We start from the raw sequence: 17,558 nt of genomic DNA on the forward strand, positions 1-17,558 counted from the left end.
GCCATTCTAACAGGTGTGAGGTGATATCTCATTGTGGTTTTGATTTGTATTTACCTGATGATTAGTGATGCTGAGCATCTTTTTGCGTACCTGTTGGCCATTTGTATGTCTTTGAAAAAATGTCCATTCAGATCCTCTGCGCATTGGTTTGTTTGCTACCATTTAATGAGCTCTTTACATATTTTGAATATTAACCACTTATCAGATATATGATTTGCAAATATTTTCTCCCATTCCACAGGTTGCCTTTTCATTTTGTTAATGGCTTCCTTTGTTGTGCAGAAGCTTTTTAGTTTGATGCAGTCTCACTTTATTTTTGCTTTTGTTGCCTTTGCTTTTGGTTTCAAATCCAAAAAACCATCATCAAGACTGACGTCCAGGAAGTTACTGCCTATGTCTTCTTCTAGGAGTTTTATGGTTTCAGGTCTGACATTAAAGTCTTTAATCCATTTTGAACTAATTTTTGTGTATGGTGTAAGAGAATGGTTGTTTTCCCAACACCAGTTATTGAAGAGACTGTCCTTTCCCCATTATATATTCTTGGCTCCTTCGCTGTAAATTAATTGACCACATATGTATGGGTTTATTTCTGGGCTCTCTATTCTGTTCCACTGATCTGTTTTTATTTTTTTACTTTTTATTTTTTTTTGAGGAAGATTAGCCCTGAGCTAACATCTGCTGCCACTTCCACTCTTTTTGCTGAGGAAGACTGGCCCTGAGCTAACATCCATGCCCATCTTCCTCTACTTTATATGTGGGATGCCTACCACAGCATGGCTTGCCAAACGGTGCCATGTCCGCACCCAGGGTCCGACCCGGCGAACCCTGGGCCACTGAAGCAGAACATGTGAACCTAACTGCTGCACCACCAGGCTGGCCCCTCTATCTTTTTATGCTTGTCTTACTGTTTTGATTACTATAGCTTTGTACAACAGTTTGAAATCAAAGAGCCTGATACCTACAGCTTTGTTGTTCTTTCTCAAGATTGCTTTGACTATTTGGGGTCTTTGGTGGTCCATACAAATTTTAGGGTTGTTTGTTCTATTTCTGTGATAAATGCCATTGGAATTTTGATAGGGATTGCACTGAATCTGTAGATTGCTTTGGGTAGTATGGACATCATGTATGATTTTTTTAAGTGCACAAACCAATTATTTTCAAAAGTTTACAAAGTCATGCAAAAATCACAATTTAGTTTTAGAACATTTTCATCACCCTAAAGAGATCTCTTGTGCCTACTTGCAGACAATCCCCGTTCCCACCCCAGGCTTATGCAGCCACCAATCTAGCATCGCTTTAGAGATTTTCCTTTTCTGACATTTCACATAAATGGAATCACACTATATATGGCTTACTGCATTGGACTTATTTCACTTAGCATGTTTCTGAGGTTCAACCATGTTGTAGCATGTGTCAGTACTCTTTGTATGAATTTTTTCTTTTTCCATTTACCAGGTGACGGTCATTTGGATAGTTTCCACTTTTTGACTAACATGAATGCTGCTGCTATGATCATTTGCCTACAAGTCTTTGTGAACACGTTTTCATTTCTCTTGGGATGGAACACTGAGTAGAATTGCTGGGTCATGTTTAACTTTTTAAGAAACTGCAGACCTTTTTTCTAAAGTCGCCAGATCATTTTACATTTCCACCAGTAATGTATTAGGGCTGGATTTTCTCCATATCCTCATCAACACTGTTTGCTTTTTATTATAGTCACCCTAGTGGGTGTGAAGTGGTACCTAATTTTGGTTTTAACTTGCGTTTCTCTAATGACTAGTGATGGTGAGCATCTTTTCATATGCTAGGCAATTTGTGTATCTTCTTTGCTGAAATATCTATTCAAATTTTTGCCCATTTTAGAGTTGAGTTGTCTTATTTTGAATTCTTTTTAGGGGCCGGCCCTGTGGCCGAGTGAAGTTTGCGCCATCTGTTTCGGCGGCCCAGGGTTTCGCTAGTTCGGATCCTGGGCGCAGACCTAGCACCGCTCATCAGGCCATGCTGAGGTGGCATCCCACACAGCACAACTAGAAGGACCTGCAACTAAAATATACAACTACGTACTGGGGGTGCTTTGGGGAGAAGAAGAAGAAGAAAAAGAAAAAAAAGATGGGCAACATGTTAGCTCAGGTGCCAATCAAAAAAACCAAAAAAAAAAAAGAATTCTTTATATGTTCTGGATATAACTCCTTTATCAAATACGATTTGAAAATATTTTCTCCCAGTCTGTGGTTTGTCAATTTATTTTCCTGTTTTTTTGAAACACAGACGTTTTAAATTTTGATGAAGTCCAACTTATTAATATTTTCCTTTATGAACTGAGATTTTAGCATCTTATCTAAGAACTCTTTTCCTAAACCAACATCATGTAGGTTTTCTCCTAAAAGTTTTATAGTTTCAGCTCTTACATTTAGGTCTCTGATCCATTTTGAATTTATCTTTGCATATGGTAGGAGGTAAGGGCCTAAACTCATCTCTTTTGTGACTGATATCCAAATGTCCCAGCACCACTTGTTCAAAAGACCGTCCTTCTTCATTGAATTTCCTTGGCACCTCAGTCAAAAATCAAGTGACCATAAATATGAGGGTTTACTTCTGGACTTCCAAGTCTGTTCTACTGATCTTTATCCCTATTTTCATGAGTATCACACCGTCGTTATTACTATAGCTTTGTAGTAAGTTTTGAAATCAGGAAGTGTTCTTCATTTTCAGAATTGTTTTGGCTATTCTGGATTTTTGGGCACTTCCCTTGAAATTTTAGGATCATCTTGTCAATTTTTCAAAAGAACTTGCTAGGATTTTGATAGGGATTGCATTGATCAATTTGGGAAGGACTGCCATTTAACAATACTGAATCTTCTAATTCATGAACATGGAATGTCTCTATATTTATTTATACCTTCTTTATTTTCAGTGAATGTTTTATAGTTTTCATTGTAAAAGTCTTGTACTTCTTTTCTTAAATTTATTCTCAAGTATTTAATTCTTTTTTGATGCTACTGTGGATGGAATTGTTTTGTTAATTTCATGTTTGGGTTTTTCACTGCTAGTATAAGAAAACACAATTGACTTTTGCATATTGTTGAATGTGTAGGTTTCCTGCCCACTGACCGCCCTACTCCACCAGGCTACTTTCTGGCCCCTTGCCATGGCTGCAATGTTAGCAGCTGTCATTTCCTCCATGTCCAAGAGTATACATCTGATTTTATATTGTTTCTTGGTCCTTCAGTAAAACTCCCCAAATTGTCTGAGGCTCCCCTTAACTGTTCTGGAGGCCCTGCTAGCTTGCATGCTTGATATGTATTTCGGAAAAATAGTGTAAATTCTAGTGATTGTCCCTCTTGATAACAAACTGCAGATTCCACTTCTAAAAATTTTTTATTTCTTTGAGTCCAGAAAGCTCTGGGATACTCCTGTTTTGGACTTGTGAGGTTCACCACATCGCTCAGGACCATTTTATAGCACAGTCAGCTTCTTTAAAAGAATAATGACTAGACTTTGAAAGGGCTTCACCTTAGATGGCATTTATTGACCTAACTCTTTACTGTTCTTTAGAATCTAGAGTTTAGACTGTGAGGCCAATATCAGAATTTTCTCAACTTTTTTTTGTCAACTGATAAGATAGTTGGAATCATTCAGGAAAAAATAAGAGGTCATTATATTTTCTTGAATATTCATTCGAGTTTCAACTTAAGACTTCGTTTCATTTTCAAATAAATAAAAATACTATGTCTTATAGCTAGGGATGCAAGAACTTGGTTGTCCTTGTTGGAATAAATGGTTCTCCTCTATCTGGGGAAGTCTCTCTGTACAGTTAGGAACGGGGAGGCAGGGAGTTGAAATCTAAGAGGTAAAGGTCTTTCTTGGAACAAAGCTAGTTATCAGTCACCACCAGACCATCATTGTGGCTAGAATTCCAGAAATGGTGAATAGAAGTTCATATTCTATTTTGTCTTCATGGATTATACCTGTGAAGCAAAAAAGGACAGTTTGAATAAAACACCTAAAATATTTTACCAGTTTGTGTTTTCTTCCCAATATACATTCCAGTTTCCTTCATTATGTAGCAATAGTGGTCTGGGAGGAATAGACTCAGCTTCATATTCAGCTCAAAGGGTAGGCCTTGATGGGTCTGGGTCAACAAGACAGTCCTCTTCTCTCTCCCCCATCCCTTGCCAGAATGATTGGGTTAGCTCACTGCATTCATGGCCACATGGATTGGTTCAGGGGTGTCCTCAATGAGTGGGTAGTTCAACACTCTCACCAGGACAGTGTGGTAATGAACTACTGGACAATTTTGCCCCCTGTAGTAGACAGATTCTCAGATGGCCCTCCATGATCCCTGCCTCCTGGTATTCACACCTTTATGCAACCCTGGGCTGATCTGGTGATTAGTTTCTAACTAGTCCTGGAATACAGCAAATGTGATGGGATGTCACTTCTGAGATTAGTTACAAAAAGGCTGTGGCTCCCATACTGGGTATCCTCTCTCACTTGCTCACTCTGAGGGAAGACACATGCCAAGTTGTGAGGTGCACTATGGAGCAGCCCACAAAACAAAGAAATGGGAGAAGTCTCTAGACAATAGCCAGTGAGAAACTGAGGCCTTGAGTCCAACTCAGGGAGGAACTAAATCCTGCCAACAACCACATTAGTGAGCTTGGAAGGGGACCTCCCAGTGGTCCTTCAGATGACATCAAAGCCCTGGCAGAGCTTTAACTGCAACTTCAAGAGAGACTCTGAGCCAGAGGCCCTAAGCTAAACAGGGTCCAGATTCCTGACTCACAGAAACCATGAGATAAAAAAATGTTTGTTGTTTTAAGCCACTAAATTTTGGAGTAATTTAAGTAGCAGAAGATAATTAATATATCACCATAAGAAAAGCTAGTTTGAGCTGGATTTTTTTTCTGTTATCTGCAACTGAAAGCATATTTACATATACTAGCTAGCAGTAATTTAATCTTAAAAAGGCTAAAAGGTTAAAATCTTTACACTCAAATGAACTTATGGTTTACAAAACTCATGCAGAGGAAAAAAATCCATCCACCTACACACAACCATCTCCATTTCTCATATGGAAAATTATTTAATAAAGCCTCATTCACTCAGAATCTCATAATACTGACAAAAAGTCTAGTCAAAGGTTTTCCTTGGATTACTGACACAAATAATGTAAATAAACAATGATCAAAGGGGAGCTGTTAAATCCACTTAAATATCTATTGTTGAAAGTCCTTAAAAGTACTTTAACACCATCTGTTTGCATACAAGTTTAAAATATGCTAATTAAAAAGGATTCTTGGGGCTGGCCCCATGGCACAGCAGTTAAGTTCGACTGGGGTTTGCCGGTTCGGATCCTGGGAGCAGGCCTACGTACTGCTTGTCAAGCCATGCTGTGGCAGGCGTCGTCCACATAGAGTAGAGGAAGATGGGCACGGATGTTAGCTCAGGGCCAGTCTTCCTCAGCAAAAAAGAGGAGGATTGACAGCAGATGTTAGCTCAGGGCTAATTTTCCTCAAAAAAAAAAAGGATTCTTATTCAGTACCTATTCATTAAAGCAGGTCTGGAAGGACCTCTGGTTAGGCATTCTGTTCTCAGTCTATCTGGAAAAGGAATTTTTTAACCTATGCAGTTAGGGTGTCATGACCTCAGTAGTGTGATTACTTCAATCCTCTGTACCTGAAGCTCGATAAAACAAAACTCCAACCTCAATATATTCTTAGAAGGGCCCCTGCCTTGATGCTTACAAAGGTGAACCTGAGCTGAGCTCACTCCCTGAGTGAAAGCCTTTGTTTTCCAGGGTCCTCGGGGGAGCAGGGTCGTTTGTAAAGGTGGCTCAGTCTAAGTGGGGGCAGTTACAGTGCTGACTCCTTATATTCTGTTTCCAGCAGACTGAATAGAGGGATGCTGTTCTTCCTTGCCTGCCACAATACCTGTCTCAAATATCCCTCTCATATATTTAAAGAGTTGCTTGAAGGTTTTTTCCTTTTTTTTTTTTAACAAAAATTCAAGTAAAATATAAAATGATACACATCAAGTGTGCTTCTGGGAAGGAGACAGGATTGGAGGCACAGGTGAGGGGGGAATTTTCCTTTCTAAAAAATTTTATATGCAATTCTGTATTTAATTTTAATTTTTACAACAACCTTGTATTGCTTTCATAATTTTAAAAAAATAATTGAAAGTTAAAAAAAGAGAAAATTCCTGAGAGCATCTCATTTATAGTTTAGGATGAATGTCTTCAATTCTAACATTAAATCAATACCTATCTGAGCACCTGAGAGTGTGCAAAGTGAGAAGTAAGGGGAGGAAGAGATGCAGAGTTGCAATCAAGGCAGGATGAGGGAGGGGACCTTCTGATGCGCAGTTTTGAAAGAGGCAAGAACTCAGGATAGTAGGAGCAGGGTCAGGACTTAACAAAACCAGACTTGTAAATTCACCTGCTTATCTGCACGTGGGAGGACTAAGATATTGGCGGGTTGGGTCTGATCTCCTTGAAGAGGGGAGTAAGATGAGGACATTCTCAATGGACTGCTGCTCGTTTGGTTGAAGTAAATTGCTACTTCCTGGGGAGAAACTAATCAGATGGGAAATGCGGGCTGGTCTAGGTTTGAGTACAAAGTGATGGTGGGGAGTTTCCTGGATTGCGAGAAATAGAACTAAGTGTGGTAGCCTATACAGGAGGAAGAAGCAGGATGGGGCACAAAGTAATGAGAGCGGACAGGAAGTGACTGGAGCAGCTGAGAACTAAAGGTTATCGGGTTCTTCCTGAGCAAACTGAGGACATCTCGGGATCTGTACTTGGTTTTAAAAATTTCCAATACAAAAAAAGAATCCAAACAGGCAACAAATGAAAAGCAAATCAAAGTAAAACACAATCCAACTCACCATTTTGGTTAACAGCTTGTTCTAAATATGACAGTTAAACTTTCAAGGTCTTCATTCTTTAAATGTAATTCTTCAAGCAGGGTCGCTATAAACTGTGTAAACACCACATTTTCCTGAAAGTGCTTCTGAATGCCCAGAATTGGAGTCAGTCTGAAATAACCAAAAATATTAAATACCCATCCGTGAAATGGGAAGGTCTAAGGGGCTCTCGTCTTGCGTGGCAGAGGGTATTTTGTGAGGATGATGAAGTCTCTCTGACGTAACAAAATTCCCAGAGAGACAAGGCTTAACTAATAAAGGCAAAAAAGAAATCTCAAAAAAAGATCGAAAGATCAAACACATTGTTATGGAAAGAGGTCTAACAGCCTGAATCTATAACATGTTCTTCATCCTGCCAGCAAAAACTACCAAAATTCTGCTCAGAAAAGAAAATCAATGAAGTCTTTCCACTTGGGGAAAGGAGGTTGTGGAGAGAAACTTAGAGCTCAGAATTGCTTTAAAACATAATTTATTTTGAATATTTGGATTATAGCACCTCAAAAAAAAGACAATAAATAATAAACAAGATTACCTTTTAGATGAAATTTCAACATTTTTATTTTAAAAAACACTATATAGATGAATTACAACTTATAAGGCACTTAATATGAACGTCATAAGGAACACTGCTTTTTTCTCTAACCACTTCCAGTAAATACCCTTAAAGACTGATTACATGTAACACCATCTGAAAAGTAATTTTCATTGAAATCTGATTGTAAGCATGATTTTTAAAAAGTGAATATCTAAAGATTAAACACCAGATTTAATAATAAAAAGATTTATTAGTTTTCATAAATATATCTATTTTTTACCTCCAGCTTCACAGAACCTTTGCAAGTTACATTCCTGAAAAGCTTTTGGGAGAAATTTTTTTCCCCCCAAATAGTCTTACGCTTCCCACAAAGCTCTTCCAGATGCTTATTTAACCTTGGTCATTGCCACTGGGCACATCAAATATAAATAACTCTCCGATTTAAATCAAGAAATCAGAGCACAGCAATTTCGCAGTAGTGAGTATGGAATGGGAAATGCTATTTTCTGAGACACAGATTTCTTCCCCGCTTAGCCATCTCATACAGAAAGTAGAAGTAAAAGGAAAAATTTGTCAGAAATGTCCAAAGATGGCCAGGACTTGAAGGAGGTGGTAAATTCTCTATATCCCTGAAAGCATCTTAGCAACAACTGGACACCAGATGACTCCAATAGTCCAGCAAAATCCACAGAGTTCTACACGGGCAAACCACTGTAGCGTATTCCCTCCCCATCTCCCTGTATTCTTTCCACTTAGGGAATGGAGCACTAGGTTCACACACTTTATGAGCTTTGTCTGCAGGCGTTCCCCAAAGGCATTCATACTGGGAAATAGGACTACCCAAGTCTTCCATGCCAAGCCCAAGCTGGGCACTTGGGTGAACTCTGGCAGTTGGGGCCAGCTTTTCCTGAGGCATCTTCCTACAGAGGAGATGGAACCCAGAAGTCAACCCTGGCTTCTCCCACACTTAGGTGATGTCAACATTTAAAATAAAAAGTTGCTGTTTCCCCACAATAAGACCAAAGATATTGGAGATGGGATAACATTGGCTAAAATAAAACCAGGAAGTCAGAGGAGGCATGAGATATGTCAACTCCATAGAAACCTAGCTCTTGTGTATATTTAAAATGGTACTTATATGACACATTCGAAATAATTCTCTGGCTTTCAAGGAGACCAGTATTTGGTTCATATATGAAAACAAAGTTTTCTCAATTACATCTCAAAGTGCCATTAGTATGTTTTAAAAACCCTCAAATTAGAAGTAAATGGTGACTGCTAGATTTTTCAACCTGCGTGCCCACATGAGAGCAGAAAATAAGAAGAGTTATAGAGAAACAACTTGTAAGAGAATCGTTCTATCAATTGCCCTGGCTAGAAAATATTTTAGGAACAGTAACACTTCTCTAGCAAATTTATTAGGCCAAATTATTCCACAAATTAATAACTTCATTATAAGATGTGTTCTAAAAATTTACCTAAAAATTCTGTTCATAAAGAAAAACTAGGGTAAATGAGAAACTTTAGCTAGGAGCAAAAAAAGAAAAAAAAAGGAAAGCAACAATGCAATCAATAATACTTAAGTTCCTTCAAAGTTATTACTGCAAAATTCAAGTAGGACACTGTAGATGAATAGGTTTTTTAAAAATCAATTATGATAATGATTACAATATCAATTAACACTTACCATGTGCTCCCTGTGAGTACGTACTACGTACTTGTTCTAAGCATGAATTATTGCCTTTAACTGTACAATGATGCTGAGGGATGTGGTATCGCTCCCACTTTATGGATGAGGAAACAAAGGCACAAAAAATTGAAGTACCTTCCCCGAGGGCACAAAGATAGTAAGTGGCAGGTCTGGGCTTTGATCCTAGGCAATTTATCTCAAAAAAGCCCCATGCTCTTGGCTAATATGCTAGCTTTTATTCTTTGTAGGCTGTAGAGCACTCTATAAATTTAATCTTTACTAGTCTAACTGATGTGTACTGAGTCCTCAATGAACATGCAGAAAGAACAGAATGTTTTAAATTTGCTTTTGAGAAGTGGAGGACCACAAATATAAAAATGGCAAGAAGATGGCAGGCAGAAGGAAGTGCCGATAGAAAAATCACACAAGGTCTGGTGTCTTTTAGGAGACAGGAATATCAACTTGGGGCCTGGAGATTTCTGCAGCAAGTCATCAAGCAGATAGATAGCAATCCTTAGGCAGCTGGAGCCAGGATTTCCTGACTACTCTTAGCACTTGAGCCCTAGGTGTTGTTGCATAATTATAATTCTGGAAAGTTAGCCAACGAGATTTCCTTTAACCTTATTTATTCCCTTGTGTTTCCCCTTTAATTTTTAACTGAAAGACTTCTTCCCCACCCCTCAGTCCCTAACACAGAATGTAAATGATCATAGAAATATATAATAACCTTCTAAAAATTTCAAGTTGACTTAAATCCTTTTTGGAATCAGGTGAGGTATACATGAATAAATACTCTAATAGCTCCTGCGTACCTCTAAACATTAGTGATCCAGTGGACTGCTTTTGGAGAGTTGTGTAAAAAATTGTGTTTTCTCTTTAAAATTATCCTCTCACCAGGCTCATGAATACAAAAAAATGAAGGGTGGTTTTGACAAGTTAGAGTCATAATGAATAATATTATGTCAAGAAAGATGCTGAAACCTGAAAATCTTAGTTATATTAGTATATTATAGTATATTATAATTTTATGAATGACTCATTCAAAAGAATTATGATTTGCTCCTATCTCCAAAGTGATTTACATTTAAAGTTGGATAAGGACTACCTATAATTCTTATGTTTTTGATTCCTTGGCTCATCTACTTTAACATGTCTTATTACTTAATAGCAATTGACTACCTGCCCACTCTTCCAGCCTGGCTGCTTACTGAGCGTTTGCTGAATTTCCATGTCATCTTTGTAGCAAGAGGCTTCTGTGCCTACTTGCACAGACGAATCAGAGGCAAGATCATAACATTTTATTATCCTATTATGGTTTTAGTCAATGATAAGAGTTGGTTGTAGCCATTGCCAAGATGCTACTAACTGCTGGGATTCTTTTTAGGGTATATGCTGCCCTAATGATACGTGTCGTCAGGCTGAGTGGAGTCTGAGGACCTATCTGATGCAGAGGAGCATTGCACTGAGCTTGGAGACACGGTTCTGTCCAGAGTCTGCTATTGTTATCAGTGACCACGGAAGAGGGCTTTGGAAACCAGAAAACACTAAGCAACACAATCCCTACGTGGCTTAGAACCAGGCCCAATGACAGACGAGCAAAGACTTATTACTGGAACTGTTCTTTTCATGGTCAACAGTGATCTCTTACTTGCCACATCTGAAAGCCTCTTCTTAGTTCTCTTCCCAGCTGCCTGCAGTATTTGATGTCCCTGATCACCTCCTCCCTTCCTAGAATTCTCCTCCTTTGGCTTTGGATGCACTCTCTGTCACGATTCTCCTTCCACCGGATTCTTTCCAATCTCTCTTATTGGCGTTTCTTTTTTCACCAGCCCATTAATGATAGGTCTTACCTAAGGTTTCATATTGACCTTCTCATGGCTTTGACTATCAATGATTCAAATCTCTAACTTTTCTAGGATTTTTCTCCCTTTCAATGTCCAAAAACTACCTCAAATACATTACATTCAAACCTGAATTTCTGACCTCTCATTTTCATCAAACCTTCTGGTACTGGAAACCTCAGTCTTCTTTAACTCTCACCCCTTAATGTTCTTCGTCCAATCAGTTGCCAAGTCTTGCTGATCCTTCTCTGAAGTGCCTCTTGAGTCCATTTCACCTCCTCCATTCTCACTGGCCCCATCCTAATTCGGATGAGTTCTCTCTTGCCTGGACTACAGCTACAGCCTCCTAAGTGGTCTCCACTCCAATCCATTCTCCACATTACCATCACAATCCTCTCTCAAAGATCTGATCAGGTTGGTCTCATGCTTTAATAACTATTTGTATGAGAAATCCAATTTCTTTGGGCCTTTTATTTTCCTTTCATTTCATTGCTTCAATCACATGAATAAATTCTTATAAATATTTCAAATAATATGAAAGTATGTATTGTTAATTGTACATATATTTCCTACCTACCAGACAGTGGGAGACTGGGATCGCATTTTATTCATCCATCTTTGTATTTCCCACAGGCTTGTTCTCAATAATTTGGTGAATGATTATAGAATTGAAACTGCTGCTTCCCCATATTAGCACTTCTCAATGTACAACAGGTCTGTGGACAAACTATGGTCTGTGGTCCAAATCTGGCTTGCTGCTTATTTTTGTAAAGTTTTAGTGAAAAACAGACTTGCCCATTTATTTAGGTATCCTATGGCTGCTTTTGCACTACAACAGCGGAGTTGAGTAGTTGGGACTGTAGGGCCAGCAAAGCTGAAAATATTTACAATCTGGCCCTTTACAGAAAGTTGGCCGACCCTTATACTAGAAGACTATTACGTGCCAATTCTAATTTAAAATGAGTAACCGTGGGGCCGGCTCCGTGGCCAAGTGGTTAAGTTCGCGCACTCTGCTGCGGCGGCCCAAGGTTCAGATCCTGGGCATGGACATGGCACCGCTCATCAGGCCACGTTGAGGCGGCATCCCACATCCCACAACTAGAAGGACCTGCAACTAAGATATACAACTATGTACCGGGGGGGTTTGGGAAATAAAGCAGAAAAAAAAAAAAGATTGGCAACAGTTGTTAGCCCAGGTGCCAATCCTTAGAAAAAAAATAAAATAAAATGAGTAACTGAGTCACTAATATAATGCTTATATACTATAGCTCTGATAATGAGAACAATTAAAACAGGACATGAGAAATCCAAAGGAACCATTTGGATATTCAGGGTCTGTCTGTGAAAGATCTCTTGCACAGTGGATCACTAAAGTTTGGAAGATGCTTAAGAAACCAAAAATATCTCATAAAATCTTCCAGCCGGAGAGAGAACTTTCCCTGGCTTACTCCACTCCAACCAGCTGCCCAACCCTGCCTCAATTATACTGAGGTTTAGTCTGTCCTCACTTTAGCAGCTGCCTGTTTTCTCTCCTGGGGGTGCTCTTCCTCCAGATCTCTGAATGGTGGGCTCCTGCATGTGAATCAGTTTTGCTTAAACGTTACCTCTCCCATCTGAAATCCATCCTCACTCTCACCCTCTCTACCTACTTACGTCTTTTAACGTCTCCACAGTCCTTACTATTGTCTAATTCTATTATTTGTTTGCTTGTTTACCATTTATCTTCCATCCAAAAGGTGAATGTCAGGACAGCAATGATTTGTGCCTCATGCCTGCCACACTGTAGATGATCAATAGTTACTTGCTGAATGAAGAAGTTGCTTAAGAGGCCACTTATTTATTGTGCTTAGAAGTGTTTTTTCCTCCTTTCATTTTTAGAGGAAGGAAGGGAGGAAATATTTTCCTGACTCCTGCTTGCACATAGCAGCATCTTCCCGCCAGAATATTTCATAACATCTATTGGTGAGATGAGCTGAGCTTCAAATTCATCAGGTAGACCAAGCATTAAATCAAGACCTACTACCTGTTCCTGCATTTCCCCTCCTCACTTCCACTTGTCCTGGAACTCAGTGTTGTCAGGGAAGCGCTAAGATTGGCCAAGAGTGAGTAGTGCTAAGTGCCACTGACCAGGCTCAGGTTTGTAGCTTTAACTCCCTTCCAGTCCTACAGAGGAAACTGGAGCAAAGGACTGGCCCTGGAGTATTTGCTTGGTGCCTTCCTCAGGAGCAAAAGTACTTCATCTTCACAGATGAAATGTGAAAGGAGAGGAAATTCTTTTCACTTTAAATGAGATGAGATTTATTGGCCAAAAGGAAGAGCAATTTAGGATATCTACAACCCAATTAACATAGGTCTTTTATTTCTGTGCATTTCTAGCTGTTATTACTGTTCTTGAATGGGGGGTATTCTTATCCTTTTTAGGTCAATGAAAGTTGCAAAATGTAGCCACAAAACAAGGACTCAACTGTTTTTAGAATCTATACTCCCTTTCAATCTCTTCCTCTTAAGAGTTAAATGATCTAAGAAAGAGACACAAGATCTTTTCTTAATGAGGTGATTTGGTCCCTTTACATAAAACTGTGAAGAAACTATCTCCATGATCTTGAAGGTGGGGGATTCTATACCTCTATGTGTAGCATGCTGCAATGGTGAATAAATTTTAAGTTCTAGACACTGTTCCTCATATAAAATCTAAATGTCTCTTGTAGAATTTTATTGTCTCCTTCACAGAAACTTTCTGGCAATTTCTTAAAAGTTATTCCTTTATATTCTTCTTCTTTTTTTTTTTTTTGCAAAGAAGGATTCGCCCTCTTTTTTTTTTCCCCCTCCCTAAAGCTCCAGGGCATGGTTGTATATCCTAGTTGTAATTCCTTCTAATTCTTCTATGTGAGCCACTGCCACAGCATGGCAACTGACAGATGGGAGATGTGGTTCTGCAACCAGGAAACGAATCTGGGCTGCCAAAGTGGTGAGAGCACCGAACTTTAACCACTAGGCCATCAGGGCTGGCTCATTCCTTTATATTCTTGAAAATGGTTCTCAATTAATTCCAAGTCCTTTTAATCCTTCCTCATAGACGCCGTCTGACTGCTCCTTATTCAGATTGGTGTTCTTCCTTACACCCTCTTCTAGCATTTCATTTCCCTAAACTGTAGTGCCTCAGAATATAAATATTGTATAAATTCATTACTTCAAAACATAAAACAACATAACTCCCACCCCAAATAAAGATATCATGAAATAAGATCTTTCACATCTAAGTTGTCTTTCAAGTACAATCTCAGGATCTTATCAAACACCACGCCCCCACCTTGTTAACCTGACTCCCCAAGCTCCTCCTTTCCTCTTAATCTTTTATCTGTACACTATTATTAGGATATATCACTTATCTGTTAAACCTTTTCATTCAAGAACAACTCCAACCCTATAATACACTGACAGGGACTCAAGCCTCTCCTCTAGTCCTGCAGTTTCTAATAGTGAATATCAAAACCACAATAAACTGGGCCCAAAACTAATTCTACTTAAATAAAAAACAATCATATACCACAGTTGATATTTAACAATGTGTTTTATATAGGAAATACCTTTAAAATAATAGAAAATGTGATTGGCAGTGAGTAAAAACCAAAGATTTTTATGTTTCAATTTATTTCCTTCAAGTGCTTTTAAGTCTGAATAAAAACCTCTAAAGGTGACACTAAAAGGATGGCTTACCACAAATAGTCTATATGCTGGAGAATATAATTTGAAAAAAACAACATAACTTGCAATGTTGAAATCACAAACAAGAGGGGAAACTTCTCATGTCGCTGATTCAAATCTCTATTCCGAAAAGACAGGCGGCCTTCTATAACTAGTTCTTTACCATATGGTAAATGGCGTGACAACAAAAGCAAAAAGCCAAGTGTCAAACTGCATCTTATTGATAAGACCTTTATTTAGCTGACTGCTCCACATATGCTACACTTCAAAAGGACAGAATGCAAGTCAGGTTAGGACAAGCACCCTTCATTTGTTATGACTGAGCTATCAAACAACATCTGGTTAACAGGAATTATTATACGCGGTAGCAAGAGGAGTTTCAAAGTTTGACAACTGAAACAAGAAAGAGATTTTTTAATTAAAAAGTGTCATTTTTATAAATCCTCATAGCCAAGGATTTAGAGCTGTACAAACTCTTGATTAAGCCTCAGAAGTAAGCTACCTATAATTTTGAGTCACTGGTTTGTATCCTAACAACAGAGAAAGGTATATAAAGAATTTAAAGTTGTGGTTTATTGAGCAAGTGGAGCTAAACAACTGATGGAACTCTCTGTTTTCCATCTCCTGTAATGCAGTAAGTCAGTACCGAACTTGGATTTTAAATGGCCTTCCCCACTGTGGTCTCTATTGCTTTGCTCACTGCACTCCTTCCCACTGGGGAATATAAAATGCAGCTCCTGGAACACTGGAAACAGCACTGAATTATCCTTTCCTGAATAATCTGACGTGTTAAGATCACATCAGGCACTTGCCTGAAATGATCTAGCACAGATATCCCACAACCTGACCCTCAAAACTAAGAGAAGCAATAACTCTTAGAGGGAGTTTCCTGAGTATTTATCACTGATTTCCAAATTCACAGAATCAAACTGGTAGGCTGGTATAAAATGACACTGAACAACACCCTCATACTCAGCATAATTTTAAGGAAAGAAAGAGCTCTGAGAATGTCTGTGTGAATAAATGTCACCAGAAAGCATGCTTCTCTATGGTTTGGGGTTGGAGGAAGGGACAGGAAGTGAAAAGCCACACATTTTTCTGTACCTATCAGATTTGAGAAATTACTAGGTTCATACAGAGTTCTGTTGCAGTAGGGAACCTGTTCTGCTGATTACCAGGCATCAAGGTGATGAACATGCAGAAACTGCTAAAAGATAACGGTGGGCTTAAAAGAAATTTTTTTAACACTCTCTCATCCATCGAAGTTAGGGCTGGGAAGAAGGTAAGAGGAGTATTTCTGTTAAACAGAAATACTTTTCATGTTACATGCACAGACAGTGTGCTTGTCACTTTACCAATAAAAACAGAACAGATATTATAATACCTGACACTGTGGGAGCTTAGAATCAAACAAAAACAAAAGTCTTCTGGGAAGATGAGGCAACTTTATTAAACGAAGGCTCTGAAAGGCAAGGTTTTACTGCATGGTCTTCTGTTATGAGGCTGTACCACCTGATTTCCCCAAGTGACATTTAGCCTCAGCCTATCCAGCTGGCTTCCTTTTGAGAGCTGAAGGCTTTGTACCTGGTAAGGGACTTATCCAGGGGCATGCTGGTTAAGAACAGTGCTAAAAACGGACACCTTTATCACAAAGGGATCTTGCTTATCTAGCAAGCTTAATTAATTTCTTCCTACGTGGCCGCAACAACTGTCACTTTACCCATGTTTTGTCTTCTTCAAAAAAATGAGTTTGGGATTGTCGCTCCTTCTCTACGTGAACAAGTGCTGAACGATAAAGGATTAAACCAGAATGCCTCCATCTGCACAAACATACACTCAAAACTGAAACAAAGGAGAGCTGTGACCAGTAAGTAACACAGTGGGTCAAAATGTCATCTATATTCAGAAATTTGAGGGCTCACACAAACCCAAGACACTTTGCAAAATGCCTCTCTCAGGTGTTAAAAAAATTCTAATATAAACCTTCAAAAGGAACTTAATCTGTATATTCACGGCTCCTCGGCATGCAAGTAATTAATCTGTGGCCCCTGGCTAGCTCCCCAAAGTAACACAGTAGCCACCAGGGCACAGGGAAAGAACCAAAAAAGGCACCTTCTGGAAGAGGTTTTCTTTTTCCACAAAATAACACAGACTGGGCCATACGCAGAGGTAATTACTTCATGGCACTTTTCTAAGCCGCTGCTCATGTTGTTTTTAAGGAAAGAGTAAACATAGCTTTACAATTGACAAGGAAATAATGCCATGAGGTCAGAGCTGAATTTATAATTCAGATATTTTAAAATGGGTGGTCGGTGGTTTTCTAAATTGGAGCAAATGAATTCACTTCCTTTGAACAACGCAGGTTCTTTTTCCCAGGTGTTCCCTTTGTGGCAGGATTTCATTCACTGAGTTAAACATAAGAAGCTACAGTGATTTCCAAGTTTGTAAAAATAATTTTTTCTTTATGAAACAGACTTGTTGATCTTCAACCCTTCTGTGAAGCTGCAGCAAGTGTTAACTCCAAGGTGAGGCTCAAGTGACTTTCTTAAGGTCACGTAGTCACTAAGAGATGAGCAAACAACCCCAGCAGCACTCCCACTAGTCTACACTTCTAACCACTATACCACACAAACTCACGTCTGATTCATTTTAAGAACTGAGTAGACCTTATGATTTCAAAGGCCCACTTGTATATGCACTTCAAATAATTTTTGAAATTTGCCACTACAAAATAAAATATGCTAATGAAAACTGACAATTCTATTGTTTCTAATTCATCTTTTCTCTGTGACAGCCAAGAAGCACCTTCCAACATCATCAACTAATGGAGACTTTACAAGAAAGCTAAGAAGCGCCTCTA

The 17,558-nt window shown here is 38.8% G+C and overlaps 1 protein-coding gene across 7 annotated transcripts in view; it reads right to left on the bottom strand.

The window, feature by feature from the left end:
• Window positions 1-3,359: 3,359 nt before the first annotated feature.
• The window catches only part of RPAP2 (RNA polymerase II associated protein 2), a 72,324-nt gene continuing 58,125 nt past the window's right edge, over window positions 3,360-17,558 (bottom strand). For 4 of the 7 annotated variants that reach the window (XM_070592665.1, XM_070592667.1, XM_070592669.1 and 1 more), the window contains 2 exons: window positions 6,889-7,038; window positions 3,360-3,968 (listed from right to left, as the gene is read on the bottom strand). In XM_070592665.1, coding sequence (XP_070448766.1) covers window positions 6,897-7,038 — 142 coding nt within the window. In that variant the 3' untranslated portion in view covers window positions 3,360-3,968; window positions 6,889-6,896. Of the gene's footprint in view, window positions 5,515-6,888; window positions 7,039-17,558 lie in introns of all 7 variants that reach the window. The other 3 variants (XM_070592668.1, XM_070592664.1, XM_070592666.1) reach the window with 2 other exon arrangements.

This window comes from Equus przewalskii, chromosome 24, assembly GCF_037783145.1.
Source record: "Equus przewalskii isolate Varuska chromosome 24, EquPr2, whole genome shotgun sequence".
NCBI lineage: Eukaryota > Metazoa > Chordata > Mammalia > Perissodactyla > Equidae > Equus > Equus przewalskii.